General features: G+C 31.3%; 1 protein-coding gene across 4 annotated transcripts in view; it reads left to right on the forward strand.

Moving 5' to 3' along the window:
• LOC143063385 (potassium channel subfamily T member 2-like) overlaps nucleotides 1–17907 on the forward strand; it is a 111502-nt gene that overhangs the window by 47020 nt on the left and 46575 nt on the right. For all 4 annotated transcript variants that reach the window (XM_076235507.1, XM_076235509.1, XM_076235508.1 and 1 more), the window contains one exon: nucleotides 15806–15898. In XM_076235507.1, coding sequence (XP_076091622.1) covers nucleotides 15806–15898 — 93 coding nt within the window. The remainder of the gene's footprint in view (nucleotides 1–15805; nucleotides 15899–17907) is intronic.

Here is a 17907-nt window from a genome sequence, read left to right on the forward strand (position 1 = left end):
AAAACTATAAACGAAAAACAAACATCATAAACAAACGACAACCACTGAATTACAGGCTCTTTAAGTTTGTTCAAATATCAAGATATAAGGAAGTTCTTTCAATAGACCATTGATTTTTGTCATGTGTATATGCTGTTCAATTAGCATACCTGTATCAGTTTAAAAGGTATTAATTAAGCAGAGACTATCAGTCAAGCTTTATCAATGTATAATTTGTTCTTTGCTAAAATTGCTGATGAAGCATAACCTAGGATTGGTGATCATTGATAAGATGTGAATGCTGTTGACTGTTGTATTAACTTAAGAACATTGTTAGAACATTGTTTGACCTCCTCTTCAGTTAAGCTCTATTGCGTTCTGTCTAATTGCTTAGTGTAAAGTTTTCTGATCCAGGAAACTTGAGATGTATTTGATAAATGATATCCACATCCATATACAGAGATTGCAATTATTGGTTGTTATCCAGTATTAGACTTCCTTAAAGGATTCCATATTCAGAACATGATTTTCTGATTTTGCTTCCCACTGAATGGCCCTGAGGATAGAGTCTTCATCTCTTCAATATATAAATGATAAAAAATGTATTGATATTTATTAAAAAAAAAATTGTTTTACACTTTCATTTTCTGATGTTTTGATTGTAATCAATCTTGACAACTTGTTTTCTTTGCTTGTTCATACTGAATTTAATATATATAGATTTGATATTGAAGCAGATATACACGTCTTAAGGTGACACATATCCTTTTATAATGGTTAAACCAGGAACCAGTATGAGTGATCAGTAAATTATATACATGTCTATACTGTTCCCAAGATAACCACTACTGTGGACAATACAATATATATTGATAGGTATATATTATATATACATCTCGTTTGACAGGGATACTTTATTGTGTTTTCTGATTCTAATTAATACACAAAACCTTCTGGCCAATATTCATACTTAAAATTTCTATAGATGCCAGATTATTATTGTCTTTGCGGTTGTTCACATAATGTTGCATGATTAAGAGTACTATATACACGTTCAAACAGAATCGGGTATCATATCACTATCAATAATTAATCAGTTTAGAACCGTTAGATACTTTTATCTATCCAAGTATGGAGAATTTATGATGTAAAACTTAATCTATTGCACATCAAATACCCAATTCCATACTTAGCATAGGAAATGACTTTTAACTCTCATATGGCTAATATTTCACATGCTTAGCTTTCACATCATGTGACATTAATACCCTCTTCCATACTAAGCATAGGAAATGACGTTTAGCTCTAATATGGATAAGATTTCACATGCTTAGCTTTCACATCATGTGACATTAATACCTGATTCCATACTAAGCATAGGAAATGACTTTTAACTCTCATATGGCTAATATTTCACATGCTTAGCTTTCACATCATGTGACATTAATACCCTCTTCCATACTAAGCATAGGAAATGACGTTTAGCTCTAATATGGATAAGATTTCACATGCTTAGCTTTCACATCATGTGACATTAATACCCTCTTCCATACTAAGCATAGGAAATGACGTTTAGCTCTAATATGGATAAGATTTCACATGCTTAGCTTTCACATCATGTGACATTAATACCTGATTCCATACTAAGCATAGGAAATGACGTTTAGCTCTAATATGACTAAGATTTCACATGGCTTAGCTTTCACATCATGTGACATTAATACCTGATTCCATACTAAGCATAGGAAATGACGTTTAGCTCTAATATGGCTAAGATTTCACATGGCTTAGCTTTCACATCATGTGACATTAATACCCAATTCCATACTAAGCATAGGAAATGACGTTTAGCTCTAATATGGCTAAGATTTCACATGGCTTAGCTTTCACATCATGTGACATTAATACCCGATTCCATACTAAGCATAGGAAATGACTTTTAACTCTTATATGGCTAATATTTCACATGGCTTAGCTTTCACATCATGTGACATTAATACCTGATTCCATACTAAGCATAGGAAATGACGTTTAGCTCTAATATGACTAAGATTTCACATGGCTTAGCTTTCACATCATGTGACATTAATACCTGATTCCATACTAAGCATAGGAAATGAGATTTAGCTCTAATATGGCTAAGATTTCACATGGCTTAGCTTTCACATCATGTGACATTAATACCCAATTCCATACTAAGCATAGGAAATGACGTTTAGCTCTAATATGGCTAAGATTTCACATGGCTTAGCTTTCATATCATGTGACATTAATACCCGATTCCATACTAAGCATAGGAAATGACTTTTAACTCTCATATGGCTAAGATTTCACATGGCTTAGCTTTCACATCATGTGACATTAATACCTGATTCGATACTAAGCATAGGAAATGACTTTTAACTCTCATATGGCTAAGATTTCACATGGCTTAGCTTTCACATCATGTGACATTAATACCCGATTCGATACTAAGCATAGGAAATGACTTTTAACTCTCATATGGCTAAGATTTCACATGCTTAGCTTTCACATCCCGATTCTATAATAAGCATACAAAATGACTTTTAGCTCTCACATGGCTTAGATTTCACATCATGTAACATGGCTTATCTCTCACATGGCTATATATAAGCTTTCAAATGACTCATACATTTCTAAGCTCTCAAAAGGCTTTAATGTGAATGGCTGAACCATGTGACTTTAAAAGTAACTTACACTTGAACTTGAACATTAAATAATTTAGAGAGCGAGAAATATGCATTATATAGTATATAAGCTAAGTGGAAGCTAATTCTTATACATGATAGCAATTTTGATAGGTGCAATTTCATAGACAATACATAATTCATGAAAATAAGTACAGTTACAGTTCATTTTGTTAAACATATTGTAATCTTAATTGAAAATTGAAAAACAGAAGATTTATATTTGAGTCAAGTCCAAAAGAGCTGTCTAGCTAGAATTGTATTTGCCTTGTCAGAATGTAGACATTTTGCCATCCAAATCTAATCATTGGTTAGGAAATAAAGACAAACAATAGATCATTTCAATCTTATTTTACTTTGATAGCAAGATCAGATAAACCCCTTAGAATAATTAGTTTTAGGTCTTGTTGCTATGACATTTCTGTAAGTCTTCAGTAAAATTGAGTTTTTGATTATTTTCTGAAATCTTCACCACCACGAACACGACAAGGATAATTAGCATGTAACTAGGTATACATTTAAATCGTTATATCAGGCAAATACTGCTCCAACCTTATCCTTAGTTTCTTATCAAATATTGAGAATTTAAAGTCCTAATTAAATAAAAGCATCTTTGAACTTTTGATAGGTTTTGGAAAATAAAATAAAGATTCTTAGTACTCAAATAGTACTTATATATACAAACAGATATTGACTACTGAAAACTAACATATCTCCTTAGATATTTTGTTTCACGTTTTATCGACCCTAAAGCCCACTTTAATAATTGCTGCATAAATTTCAAATTTTCTTGAAGTAGTTGAATAAGGAAAAATAAAAGATTTTCATATTTTTTTATGATTTAATTAGTTGATTTACAGTACACAGAAGAGCCAAAACTTTCGTATATGTTTACAAATTTTGTTGAACTAGTTAATTTTGCATTTTTCATGTTAGTACTGTAAATTTAGAAATTATTGCGTTCATTTATTTTCTTATTATTGCAATATAGCCATCCAGTCGTATTATTGGAATTAATAAAAACCTCTCAATAATTTCTGAATTTACAGTTCCCTGATGAAATTGTCTGGTCAATCTTCTATCACATGATGAGCTTCCTAACCCTTTTATTAAGAATTTGATGTATAATAATGATATTAATTAAGTACCATGATTATATACCATATGTATATTGTGTTTGCGTGACAGAGGATCCCATATAATCCTATCAATTTGTTTCAGTAAATGTCAGAGCTCTAATTTTAGTTGAGGATCAACTTTTATTTATAAGTTCTCACAGTCAATCATTTCTCAATAATAAAAGATCTATATAGCAAATCACTGTCTATATTATTTGAGTTAAATTCACAATTTCTTTTTTTAAATTCAGTCAAAAACAATCATAAATCTATTTTATCATGTCAAAAGATAGGACATTAGTCTTGTAGCATATTCTAAGTAAAGTTAACATCTAAAAATATATGATTAATAGCAATCAGTCTCTGTTGTTATAACGTCATTATAAGGGGTCTCATTGGGGGTTCCGATCCCGGATCCCGCTTACTGTTTTGTCAGATTCACGTATCTCGCTTACACTATCTACGTAAGCAATTCTAAGTTTTTTGTCATTTCCCGGGTCCCGCTAGACCTCATTTTCCGTTTTCACGACACAATAATTTGACTTTTACGTGTCACGCTTACAAAAATTCGGCAATCCCGTGTCACGCTTAGACCCTAATGAGACCCACATTATATTTAAACCAATAGATAATTAAAGTGCATTGAACATTCATCATTTTGTCAAGGATATATCTCTCTTAAAACCTTCTGGAAATAATGGTAGAAACATTATTTTGCTTGTAATCCCTCATACATATTCTTGTAGTTGATCTCATAAGTCTGATGAATAAAAGACAGTTTATATATCTTTAAATGGTTATGTAATGTTGAACAATTAAAAAAATTCGTGGTTCTTTAAATGGTTATGTAATGTTGAACAATTAAAAAAATTCGTGGTTCCTCCTGAACCAGCGTAATCTAGGAAAAATTGTTATCTAACTAATAATATAGTTAATCTACAGAACATTAAAACTCAATTTAATAAAAAAATATAACTAATCCAAGAAACTGGCAAATATTCAACTCAGACAATATTGATAATTGACAAATGCACTTTGTGCATTCGTGTATTACTGCAGTATGTTGATTGGTTGCTGCTTGAGCATTTTTTAACATTCAAATTCTTGATTCTTTGATAAGTTATACATTCCTAGTCTATATTCATTTTTAAACACAAAAAACAACATATATGTGGGGGTTTAAATATATTTTGAATTTCCAATAGCAGGAATTGAATATAAATAATATAAAAAAAATATAGCCTACAAATGGAGCTATTGTTATCAATAGTATACTCAATTATAACAATTATTGAATATTAAGGTAACGATGTAGCTTCACTGAATGTTTGATAAAGGATATCCTCAATTAAAACATTTATCTAATGTCATAAAAACACACTGAATGTTTAGTTAATGATAAAGCAATGATATGAATGCTTGATACACTGTATTATAATAAACCAAATACAAATTGTGTTTTTGCAGGATTATCTTATATTTATTATACCCCCGCTTTAAAAAAGGGGGGGTATACTGTTTTACCTCTGTCTGTCCGTCAGTCCGTCCGTCAGTCCGTCCATCAGTCCGTCAGTCCGTCCGTCAGTCAGTCCGTCCCATGAAACTTTCGTCACATTTTTCTCAGGAACTACACATCCACCCTTTCTGTAATTTGGTATCAACATTTATATATGTCAGCCATACCGTGTGATGCGTTTTCAGATTCATCACTTGACAACTTCCTGTTCAGTCCGTCCGTCAGTCCGTCCATCAGTCCGTCAGTCCGTCCGTCAGTCAGTCCGTCCCATGAAACTTTCGTCACATTTTTCTCAGGAACTACACATCCACCCTTTCTGTAATTTGGTATCAACATTTATATATGTCAGCCATACCGTGTGATGCGTTTTCAGATTCATCACTTGACAACTTCCTGTTTACCGAACACTTGTCTGATTTTACACATTATAGCCAAGTTGAAAATTTTCGTCACATTTTTCTCAGGAACTACAATACAAGGATTTCTGAAATTTGGTTTCAGGATTTATATAAGTCAGCTATACCGTGTGATGCGTTTTCAGATTCATCACTCGACAACTTCCTGTTTACCGAACACTTGTATGATTTTACACATGATAGCCAAGTTGAAAATTTTCGTCACATTTTTCTCAGGAACTACAATACAAGGATTTCTGAAATTTGGTTTCAGGATTTATATAAGTCAGCTATGCCGTGTGATGCGTTTTCAGATTCATCACTCGACAACTTCCTGTTTACCGAACACTTGCATATTTTTACACTATTAATATTATCCACTTGCGGCGGGGGTATCATCAGTGAGCAGTAGCTCGCAGTTTCACTTGTTCATTCATTAAGTTATATTAGATTGATGTTATACCAAGATAGAGGGTCTTCTCATTACCAGAAAGTGTCATCTCATTTTATTAAAACCTGATAAAGTGTCATCTCATTTACACCAATTGATAAAGTGTAATCACATTACACCAAACCTAGACAAAGTATCACCTGATAACACCAAACCTAGAAAAAGTATCACCTTATTGCACAAAACCTAGATAAAGTATCACTTTATTACACTAAATCTAAATAAAATAACACTGCATGACCACAAAATGTGATAAAATATTATTTCATTACACCAAAACTTGATTAATGTGTCACCTTATTACACCAAAATTTGAAATCAAAGTGTCACCTCATTACACAAAACCTAGATAATGGGTCACCTTATTACACCAAAACTTGAAATCAAAGTGTCAACTCATTACACAAAACCTAGATAAAGTGTCATGTCATTACACCAAAACTTGATAAAGTGTCATCTCATTACACCAAACCTAGATAAAGGCCAGTACTCAAAAAGCTTAAATTGGACCCCTGCCTCAGTACCACAAAACTTGATTAAATATCACTTTATTACACCAAAAATTGATAAAGGGTAACCTTATTGCCCTAAAACTTGAAACTGAAGTGTCATCTCATTCACAAAACCTAGTTAGAATGTCATCACACTACACCAAACCTAATTTATGTGTTGCATAATTACACGAACTCAAAATAAATGTCCCTTTATTAAACCAAACCTAGATAAAGTATCACTCCAATTCACCAAACTTTGATAAAGTGTCATCTCATTACACAAAACCTTCAAATAGAGTGTCATCTGGTTCACCAAATTTTTATAAAAGGTAATCTCATTACAGAAAACCTAGATAAAGTGTCATCCATTTTACCAACTTTGATAAAGTGTCACCTCATTACAACAAAACTTAGATAATGTGTCACCTTATTCACCAAATATTTATAAAAGTAACCTTATTACACAAAACTTAGATAATGTGTCACCCAATTCACCAAACTTTTATAAAATGTAACCTCATTACAACTAAACTTTAATAATGTGTCACCTAATTCACTAAATATTTATAAAGTGTCACCTTATTACACAAAACTTAGATAATGTGTCACCCAATTCACCAAACTTTTATAAAAGGTAACCTCATTACAACTAAACTTAGATAATGTGTCACCTAATTCACCAAATATTTATAAAGTGTCACCTTATTACACAAAACTTAGATAATGTGTCACCCAATTCACCAAACTTTTATAAAAGGTAACCTCATTACAATAAACTTAGATAATGTGTCACCTAATTCACCAAATATTTATAAAGTGTCACCTTATTACACAAAACTTAGATAATGTGTCACCCAATTCACCAAACTTTTATAAAAGGTAACCTCGATCATTACACCAAACTAAGATACAGTGTCATCTCAGTACAACAAAAACAAAGATAAATTGTCTTGATTAAAATTTTATTGGATTGAGTAAAAATATTGTATTGTTTGTGTTTCAAGTCAGTTTGAAGAGAAATAGAAAATCAACAAAGCTTTTACTGTTAAGTGCCAAAAAAGTTTTGGTTTTAAACTTAATGAAACTCATCATGATGAAATGAAATAAAGCAAATGGCCTCAAAATTACATTTACTTAAAAGATTTCAAAAGTTTAAGTAAATAGAAATCTTCTGTGCATTGAACCTCTATAATGGATAAAACTAACTTTGTTTTGTGAATAACATATGGAAGACTTACAGATTATTAATGTAGACATCTTGTCATAAATCTCTTCATGGCTTCTGTTTTTCCATTTCCTATTAAAACATATCAATTCTTCCATTAGAAAGCTTTATACTAATGACCTGTAAGTATATATTGAAAACCTTGTCAAAACGATGTTATATTAAGAATATGAAATCTTATAAAAATCAGAAACATATTAAGTCACTCATTGTAGAACTTTTCTCTGCTTTTCTATTTTTTGTCAATTAGAGAGCCAAATATAGCCAGAATGTTATTAGCTTGAGGACTGGTATTATTCAAAGAGAATAACCGATTTTACACTCCGATACATTATGTTTTTTTGGTAAATGATTTTCAACAACAAAAAGATTCTGGATTATAACATTTTTTACATCAAATACTTCTGGAATATTACACTGTTAAATATATTTATGTTTACTTTATTTTCTCAGTACTGATAAGTTCACTTTGAATATTAATATTTACCTTGGGGAAACAGCTTCCTATTTCTTAATTACCTCATTTACCTGAATTTCCTTACATTTTCTTAGGAACAATTTTGGTTCAATATATGAAATTCTTTAAAATAGCATTGATGAAATTTGAATATTGATCATTATGCAAAAAAATTGTTGAAGTAACTTTAAGAAATGTTTAAGTTCATCTGAAATGCTGTTCTTTTATTCTTAAAGAAGTATATTGCTTCCTCAGGTAATCACTGGTTTTAAATTTTTACTCCAAATAACATCTAATTAGTGTAAAATATGTGAAAAAAATACATATCACATATAAATAAGAAGATAGGGTACGCCTACCAATAAGACAACTCTCCATCCAAGTAATAAAAAGTTAACAATTATTATAGGTCAAAATATGGCCATCAACCTAGAGCCTTGGCAAGCTAAAAAAGCCCCAAAATGAATAGTGTTAAATAATTCATTAGGAAACCAACGATCTGATCTATATAAAAAACGAGAAACACAAACTATTATTTCACACAATTTTTAGATTTTGAGACATTGTCTCTCAAAGACTGAAAATATGAAATAAATTTGATGCACACAGAAGTATATTGATTTATTATTGATTGCAGGGTTCTCAAATTTAATTGTTGGAATTAGTTGATGAAACAAAGCATCAAAAATTAATCATTATAGGATGTTTAGACACTTTTGTTGATTTGAGTCATTTTTTATGCAATTATTCTTCGATTTTGGAGGAAATATGATATGAATATTCATAGATGCACTTCCTTAAATATGAATTTGATTACATTTTAACTAATTTTAATAATTCTTCTGTCATATTTCGATTTCAGTTATCTTCCAGTGATGAACATATATTGGTATAAATATCCCTTAGTAGTTATAGCTGTGAGTTTGATATCAGAGAAAAACCTCCCATCAGCTTAATCGATTACCATGGTGCTGTAAAAAAATTGGCTTGATTAGAAATTGTCATCTGATTTGTTTTTGTAATGAGACAGTCAGTGGTTTATTTTATGTGTCTACCCACCTTATAACCTTGAGAAAAAAACTTGTTTTCTTTTTGTAGTCTCAATTTGCATCGCTATTTTGTAGACTTCAATTTTGTCATGATCAGGGTAATATAATCATTCTGGACTGCTTTTATTATTTGAAAACTTTTATATCCTCTTGATATTTTTGTTGTTGATTAAGTTAGCTGTCTCAGTTTTAATTGATTGTAAATTAAGACTCCTGGCATTTTTAGCTCACCTTTTCCCATCACTTTGCGTCCGGCGTCCGTCGTCCTGCGTCCGTCATCGTTAACTTTTACAAAAATCTTCTCCTCTGAAACTACTGGGCCAAATCAAACCAAACTTGGCCACAATCATCATTGGGATATCTAGTTTAAAAAATGTGTGGCGTGACCCGGTCAACCAACCAAGATGGCCGCCACGGCTAAAAATAGAACATAGGGGTAAAATGCAGTTTTTGGCTTATAACTCAAAAACCAAAGCATTTAGAGCAAATCTGACATGGGGTAAAAATGTTTATCAGGTCAAGATCTATCTGCCCTGAAATTTTCAGATGAATCGGTCAATCGGTTGTTGGGTTGCTGCCCCTGAATTGGTAATTTTGAAGAAATTTTGCTGTTTTTGGTTATTATCTTGAATATTATTATAGTTAGAGATAAACTGTAAACAGCAATAATGTTCAGCAAAGTAAGATCTACAAATAAGTCAACATGACCAAAATGGTCAGTTGACCCGTTTAGGAGTTATTGCCCTTTATAGTCAATTTTTAACCATTTTTCGTTAATTAAAGTAATCTTTTACAAAAATCTTCTCCTCTGAAACTACTTGGCCAAATTAATCCAAACTTGGCCACAATCATCTTTGGGGTATCTAGTTTAAAAAATGTGTGGCGTGACCTGGTCAACCAACCAAGATGGCCGCCACGGCTAAAAATAGAACAAAGGGGTAAAATGCAGTTTTTGGCTTATAACTCAAAAACCAAAGCATTTTGAGGAAATCTGACATGGGATAAAATGTTTATCAGGTCAAGATCTATCTGCCCTAAAATTTTCAGATGAATCGGTCAATCGGTTGTTGGGTTGCTGCCCCTGAATTGGTAATTTTGAGGAAATTTTGCTGTTTTTGGTTATTATCTTGAATATTATTATAGATAGAGATAAACTGTAAACAGCAATAATGTTCAGCAAAGTAAGATCTACAAATAAGTCAACATGACCAAAATGGTCAGTTGACCCGTTTAGGAGTTATTGCCCTTTATAGTCAATTTTTAACCATTTTTCGTAAATTAAAGTAATCTTTTACAAAAATCTTCTCCTCTGAAACTACTTGGCCAAATTAATCCAAACTTGGCCACAATCATCTTTGGGGTATCTAGTTTAAAAAATGTGTGGCGTGACCTGGTCAACCAACCAAGATGGCCGCCACCGCTAAAAATAGAACATAGGGGTAAAATGCAGTTTTTGGCTTATAACTCAAAAACCAAAGCATTTTGAGGAAATCTGACATGGGATAAAAATGTTTATCAGGTCAAGAACTATCTGCCCTGAAATTTTCAGATGAATCGTTCAATCGGTTGTTGGGTTGCTGCCCCTGAATTGGTAATTTTGAAGAAATTTTGCTGTTTTTGGTTATTATCTTGAATATTATTATAGTTAGAGATAAACTGTAAACAGCAATAATGTTCAGCAAAGTAAGATCTACAAATAAGTCAACATGACCTAAATGGTCAATTGACCCCTTAAGGAGTTATTGCCCTTTATAGTCAATTTTTAACAATTTTCATTAATTTGGTAAATTTATGTAAATTTTTACCAAATATAGTTCTCTGTTACTAATGGGCAAAGTTCATGATAGATATAATTGTAAGAAGCAAAATCGTTCAGTAAAGTAAGAACTTCAAACACATCACCATCACCAAAATACAATTTTGTCATGAATCCATTTGTGTCCTTTGTTTAATATGCACATAGACCAAGGTGAGCGACACAGGCTCTTTAGAGCCTCTAGTTTTTTTTTACTGGTAGAAAAATAATTGGAACATGTACTGTTGATTTATTATTTGTTGGATAAGTGAACCCCGAAATGAAATGTTCAACGAATTTAAAAAAATCTGTAGGCATGTATGTTAAAACCACAAATTAAATCTCCATGAAAATGTAAGTTTTCAACAAAAATTGGTACCAACGATACTAAGTGAGTCCACAGTATTTTGTTGCAAATGTGTAAAACATTATCTTTAATCATTTAACTATACATTATATAAATTTGAAAAAAGTGAAATTAGATGACTGTAAAGTGGGCTAGAATGGGATAAAACATGTAAAAAGTACCCAGAAAATAAGCTTGTATACTGTAAGATCCCAATATTTTAGTAAGACTACACAACAGTCATATTCATAAACTAAATTTATTTGATGTTAACATTCTAAAGATTGAATGTCATCTTTATGTTTCTGCCAGACTAATTTCAGATTTAACAATAGAATAGTGAGTCTGGGATACAACAGACTTAATTTATGACTTCCCTGTCATTCAATAAGCCAACTGAAGTCTATAAGAGAAAGGTTCCACAAGTAAAATCAAATTAAACAAGCACTAATAGGTGTTATTTCCTATACAATCTAATTTGGAAAATTCTTTCTAAATGTCATCTGAAAAATTGCTATAATTTGTGATAGAATGATGACAAAAAAAGGAAATGTATGTGACAACCCCTTTCTGTTTATGATGATTTGATCTTTAATAATGAGGCAGTTTTTCCCCGATTAGAGTTGTCATATTGTTTGATATAAAACATCACATACTGACACAATACGCATGATCATGAAAATGTGCGGAGCTTGTATGGAACACGGATAAAATATTTATTAACGTATATTCCCTGTACACTTGCTTTACTCTATTTCATTGAGGTGTTTTGTGTTACTGAAATTAACTTTCATAATTAATGTTGTCATGAGACCTTCCAAGAGGGATTTATGTTATGATCTAGAGGCAACATTGCGTAATGTCAGTTTGAAAATTTTATAATCTTAATCGCTTCTTCTGGATTATACTGAAATTTAAGGTCCTTCTGGATAATACTGAACTTTAAGTGATAAATTTGTTTGTCATATATTGCTGGATCAACCATTGTAAGTGTGAGTCATTAGGTAAATCAAAGTGAAGTTCAATACTCAGAACCAGAGCAGTATATGTCTATTCACTTGGAAATCTATTTACTAATAGTAGTTATAACAATATACAAGCTAATCGGACTCCTTAGTCATTATAGTCCAACCATGTGTCATGTTTGCAGATATGAATATAAAATGATAAATAAATCTGATAAAAATAAAACAATGGGTCTGTCCTGTATGCAAACAAATTTTTTGAATATTTCATTGAATGGGGGGAGCATTGAATTCCTCTCAGTTGTTATAAATAGGATGTCCGATTATTTATGGAAACTCAATGAATTCTCCCATTATGTCATGTTTGCATTAAGTCATTTCTATTGGAAAACCCCAAAGGAGTAGGTCCAGTAAGACCCCTTTTTGGCCTTAAAATATAGCAGTTTAACAAAATTGTTAAAAAGTAATCTTTTAGTTATTTATTGGACAGTAGAAAGCTTCTGCTACATACATATGGGCTGTTTTTGACATCACAATGCACATATATCGGGTACTACCACCATTAAGTCATGCTAAATTACTGAAATCTTCACAATTCTAGCATTTTAGTTAAATTTTAGACGGTTTTCGTGTAAAACAAAAGTGGCCGCATTCGTGTTCATCCTTAATATTGAAATGTAAGTTGTATTTGATGATAATACATAACATATATAAAGGTTTAGGATGAACACGGATGCGGCCACTTTCATTTTTGACTAAAACCATCTGAAAAGTGACATTTTTCAGCATATTTGGTAGATTTTTCATATTTAAACTTGAATCGGATCGTTTTTAATGATTAAATCAGTTGAAATCTTTCACATAAACTAATTGAATCAATTGAAATAGACACTTAAGTGTTTAAAAAGTGGTCAAAATCTTTTGCCAGATGAACCGGAAATTTGAGGCCAAAATCGGTCCTTACCGGATCTTCTCCTTTATTTAAATAAAAAATTTGATGTAGATTGGTGGATTAAAGAAGTAAAACACCAAAAAGTTCTTGTGTTTTGGCCTACTTTTCAATTATCATAAGCAACATATATATATATATATGTCAACTATATTTGGTGTATGGAAAATAATAAGGTAGAAATTTCTGTCTTAGAGGATTTATCTTACCTTGACCTCATTGTCGTGGATCTTTCAAAATGTAAAATTTATGTGATACTTGTAGTAAAACTATTATCTTTAAGACCTTCAACATAAAATCAATGTCCAGTAAAGCAGGTGAAACATTTCAGCGTGCACACTTATTTTTTTAAAAGAATGCATTTTTTCTCAGTCAAGTGATATATACTATTTTGGAATATCTGTGGAGGAATATTCTTGTTGTGAAATAGTATAAAGAATGTGAAGTTAATTACATTTAGTGATTGCCATATGCATGTAATTATTTCATCATTATAACAAGAAAAACTAAGGAAAAACCACCTAATAATTAGTACTGAATGATAGTACACTCCAATCATCAGTTTGTCTGTTAGTAATTATCTATGTTTCCCATATTACATTTAATTAAGACAACTAATTCAAATTACAGAATAGAAAGTTGATAGTAATTAGGTATTGGTGTTTTTGTAAGATTTCTGTGTTGGTATCTTAATTCACCAGGTAATGAACATGTAAAAAGTAAAATAACAAAAATACTGACATCAGAGAAAAATCAAATCAGAAAGTCCCTAATCACATGGCAAAATCAAATGACAAAACACATCAAAAACGAATGGACAACAAAGTGTCATCTGTTCATTGTAGAACATGTTTGTACTTGTGAACAGCTGATTAGTACATATATACTGAATTTCTATATACATACAGAAAGTTGAATTATGAAATATTGCAATTAATGTATTTTACAAAGTTTGTAAAGTCCTTTTCATCATATATTTTGTATTTCGTTTTTTTTTAACTTCTTTATTCAGTAAAATTAGTGATGTTTTATTTATGTAGTCTGTATTTGTCTGATTTGAAGGAATATAATATGGCTTTCTAATAGTAAATATATTTTTATGGCTTTGCAATTACCCTTTCTAGAATCAGGTTTCCAAAGCAGTCATTTAACTGCCTAATTCCATTTATGTGTTTGCAGTCATTTAACTGCCTTTCCATTTATGTGTTTGCAGACCATTTTGAATGTGAATTTTTTTATTGGTCGGCTTTAATGATAGAAAATCAGACACCTAAGTCATTCAGTAATACCTGCAAAGAGACAGTTAGCCAGTCATCCAACACTCATGTGTACAAAAGTGGTCAGCTGGCTTTGCCATGTAGATGGTTTTGTGTGATTGTTTACATTCATATAGATATCTGATGTTAAGTGTACTTTTTCTTTAATATTTTCCCTTTGTTGCCATCATCTGCCTGTCATTTCTATCATAGGTACTGTAATACATCTATGGTTCCACAATCAGCTGATGTAACAAACACATCTCTTGTCTGTTTGGGTTGTCTTTACTTTATGTCCAGAAGTGACATAATCATTTATTTCATGCCATTGTGTTTAAAAGTACAGAAAGCTTAAAATTATATTGGAATATTTGATGAAATTGCCTTTTAACTTTTTTTAAATTAGTGCATCAGTTCAGAGTCATATCTCATATCTCATGATGTAATTGATTTCCTTTGGCTTGAGCTTCATGAATAAGATAGCTGTATTCTATCAAACAACTTATGGTCACATTTTTTTATCATTTTTAAAGTATGAAAAACTTCGAAAAATAATTCATAAACTATCTGGTATCATCTGCTTTCTGTTAACTTGTCAAGCATAAAAAAGCTGGGTTTTTTTTAATGAAGAAAACCATACTATAACAACTTCTTAAATTTATCACATTTTCAATAAAATTAAGAATGGAAATGGGGAATGAGTCTAAAAGAATACAACCAGACAAAAGAGATGAAAACATCCAAAGGCAACCAATGGGTCTTCAACACAGCGAGAAAGTCCATAATAATTGTGAAATACAATATCGATGTTAAGCATTGTGTTATTTTAGAAAAACTTTAAAACTTGTGACTCAGAGCATTTATATGTAGAAAACAGGATAATTGGATCCCTATTTGAAACATAATGCAATGGATTTGTTGCTAATACAAATTAACCTAATTTTTTATACATTGCATGACATAGCCTAATCTAATAAGTGTTTAATCATTGGAAGATATAAATAGCTCAGAGGGAATATATATTTGCACAACAAGTGATTTTGATTTATGAATGTTTAAACAATGTAGAAATGAAATACAGGATTCATTTTTTATTTTACAGTAATGACAATGAATCAGCCAGTGCTAATGTCTCTTCACCATGTCATCGACTTATAGACCCTTCTGAATTCAGACACAATCCTGTTATTAACTGGTAAGTCAAGGTCATCTCAGGGGTTTGGGATACTAATACAATGTCAGTTGTCATTGTCTCATTGGCAATCATACCACATCTTATTTTCATATCATTGTTGTATAGACCATTCTGTGTTTAGAAATTATCCCGTTATTATTAGGCCTCAACTCATAATCAACAGTCAAGGTCACAGTAGTTGGTAAGTCATGGTCATCTGAACTGGCTGCTGGTTGTGTTTATATCCTGTGTTAAATGTAGATTTGTATATATTGACTTATAGACTTAGGACTACAGGCCCATATAAATTGATACACAGTCCTGACATTAACTAATAAATACTATTCAACATAGTTATGGAATTTTTCCCCCTGGTGATCCTCTCTTTTATTTCTACTGCAAAATAACCAAAATTGTGTCAATCCTTTTTCAAAATTTTGGCAGTCAAAACATTTAAACTTCTACTTTTTGAACACTGATTTTAGAGACTGTAATATTACCGTACACCTCAAGACACTTTTTTTAAGTCCTTGTGATGTTATATTCAATTTGATTTACTACAACTATAACATTGTTTTTCTATGCTTTTTTATACTTTGTATGGTTGGTTTGCAGTTTTATTGGTATATAACAACATCTTAATACTATAAGTTATACTTAAGATATGTATTTCAAATTGGTATATTTTGTATTTAGTTCAAACATGAATCACATATACAATATGATGTGTCATGGACTGATGTTTAAATAGTATCAGCCTGAAAGAGACAGTCCTAGTTATTAACACATGATAATAGTTGGTGACCTTCTGCTGTTGTTTTTTATTTGGTCGGGTTGTTGTCTCTTTGACACATTCCCCATTTCCATTCTCAATTTTATTAATATTGATTTTGTATGATATATTACTGACATGTAATTGATCTTTCTATGGCATCAATGTAAAACATTTCCTTCACCAACAAATGACAGAGACAAGATTGAGACTACAGTCATTTCATCCATTAATACCAACAGATTGTGCAGATACTAATTAAGCAGCGGCTATTTGTCCGGCTAGCCGGACAAATAGTCAAAAATGTCTATTCATCCGGCAAACCGGACAAATAGCATTTTTACACTTTTTCGCTATTTGTCCGGCCAAAAATATAATGATGAAGTTATAACCTCGTGTTTTGAAGGAGATAGATCAAGCATGAGTAGTCTTAAAATATATTGTCTATCATTGTTTTATGAAAAAAAACTAATTCTAATAAAAAAAACTAAACTTAACATTTGATTCAGATTTTTTTTCTAGGAATTTGGGGAGAGGGTTTAGGGGGGGGGGGGGACAAACATTATTCTCTCTTTTGTTGTTCTGCCTATGAATTTCTTGTAAGGTAAATAGTCAGGCAAATGATTATTGGCTTCATTAAACATCTATGATTCAAAAAGATCCTAAATGTATTGTTGTTGTGAAGTTTGGTTAAAGTAAGGTCCTCAAATGATTATGCACGATTCTTCATTTAAATTGTTCTGCGATTTTTAATTCATAGGAAATCAGAGAAAAAAGTAGGCACGTGTAACCTGTCCCCAAAAGTAGTATTGTGTTTTCGCTAGATTTTTTTTAGAAAAAAAATGTATATATGATACAACAGAAAAAAGGGGGGATACCCCAACACTGGTATCATATTCCCAGTCCAGGCATATCAGTGCATGTTGATAGATCTTCGTTGTAGTATAACTTAAAAATAATGCATCCAAGCAAGTTTATTATGGTATTTTTCCGAATTTGTTTTGCCTCCATAAGGTAAATTAAGGATCATGAAATCATCAATTTCACTTTGTCCTCACAGTTAACATGTATATGCTATTGTTCTTGGATCGCTCCTATAGAAATTCGTTAAAAACAAATCACATTCTCTCTTGCTTTCTTTATGACATCTTTAAATATAAATCACGATCTCTGATTCTCAAAACGTCCAGTTGCATACGCGCGTTTGTTATCCGACACCTCATCCAGGACACTTTCCATGTCACATGACACTTTAATT

This window comes from Mytilus galloprovincialis, chromosome 2 (assembly GCF_965363235.1).
Source record: "Mytilus galloprovincialis chromosome 2, xbMytGall1.hap1.1, whole genome shotgun sequence".
Taxonomy (NCBI): Eukaryota; Metazoa; Mollusca; class Bivalvia; order Mytilida; family Mytilidae; genus Mytilus; species Mytilus galloprovincialis.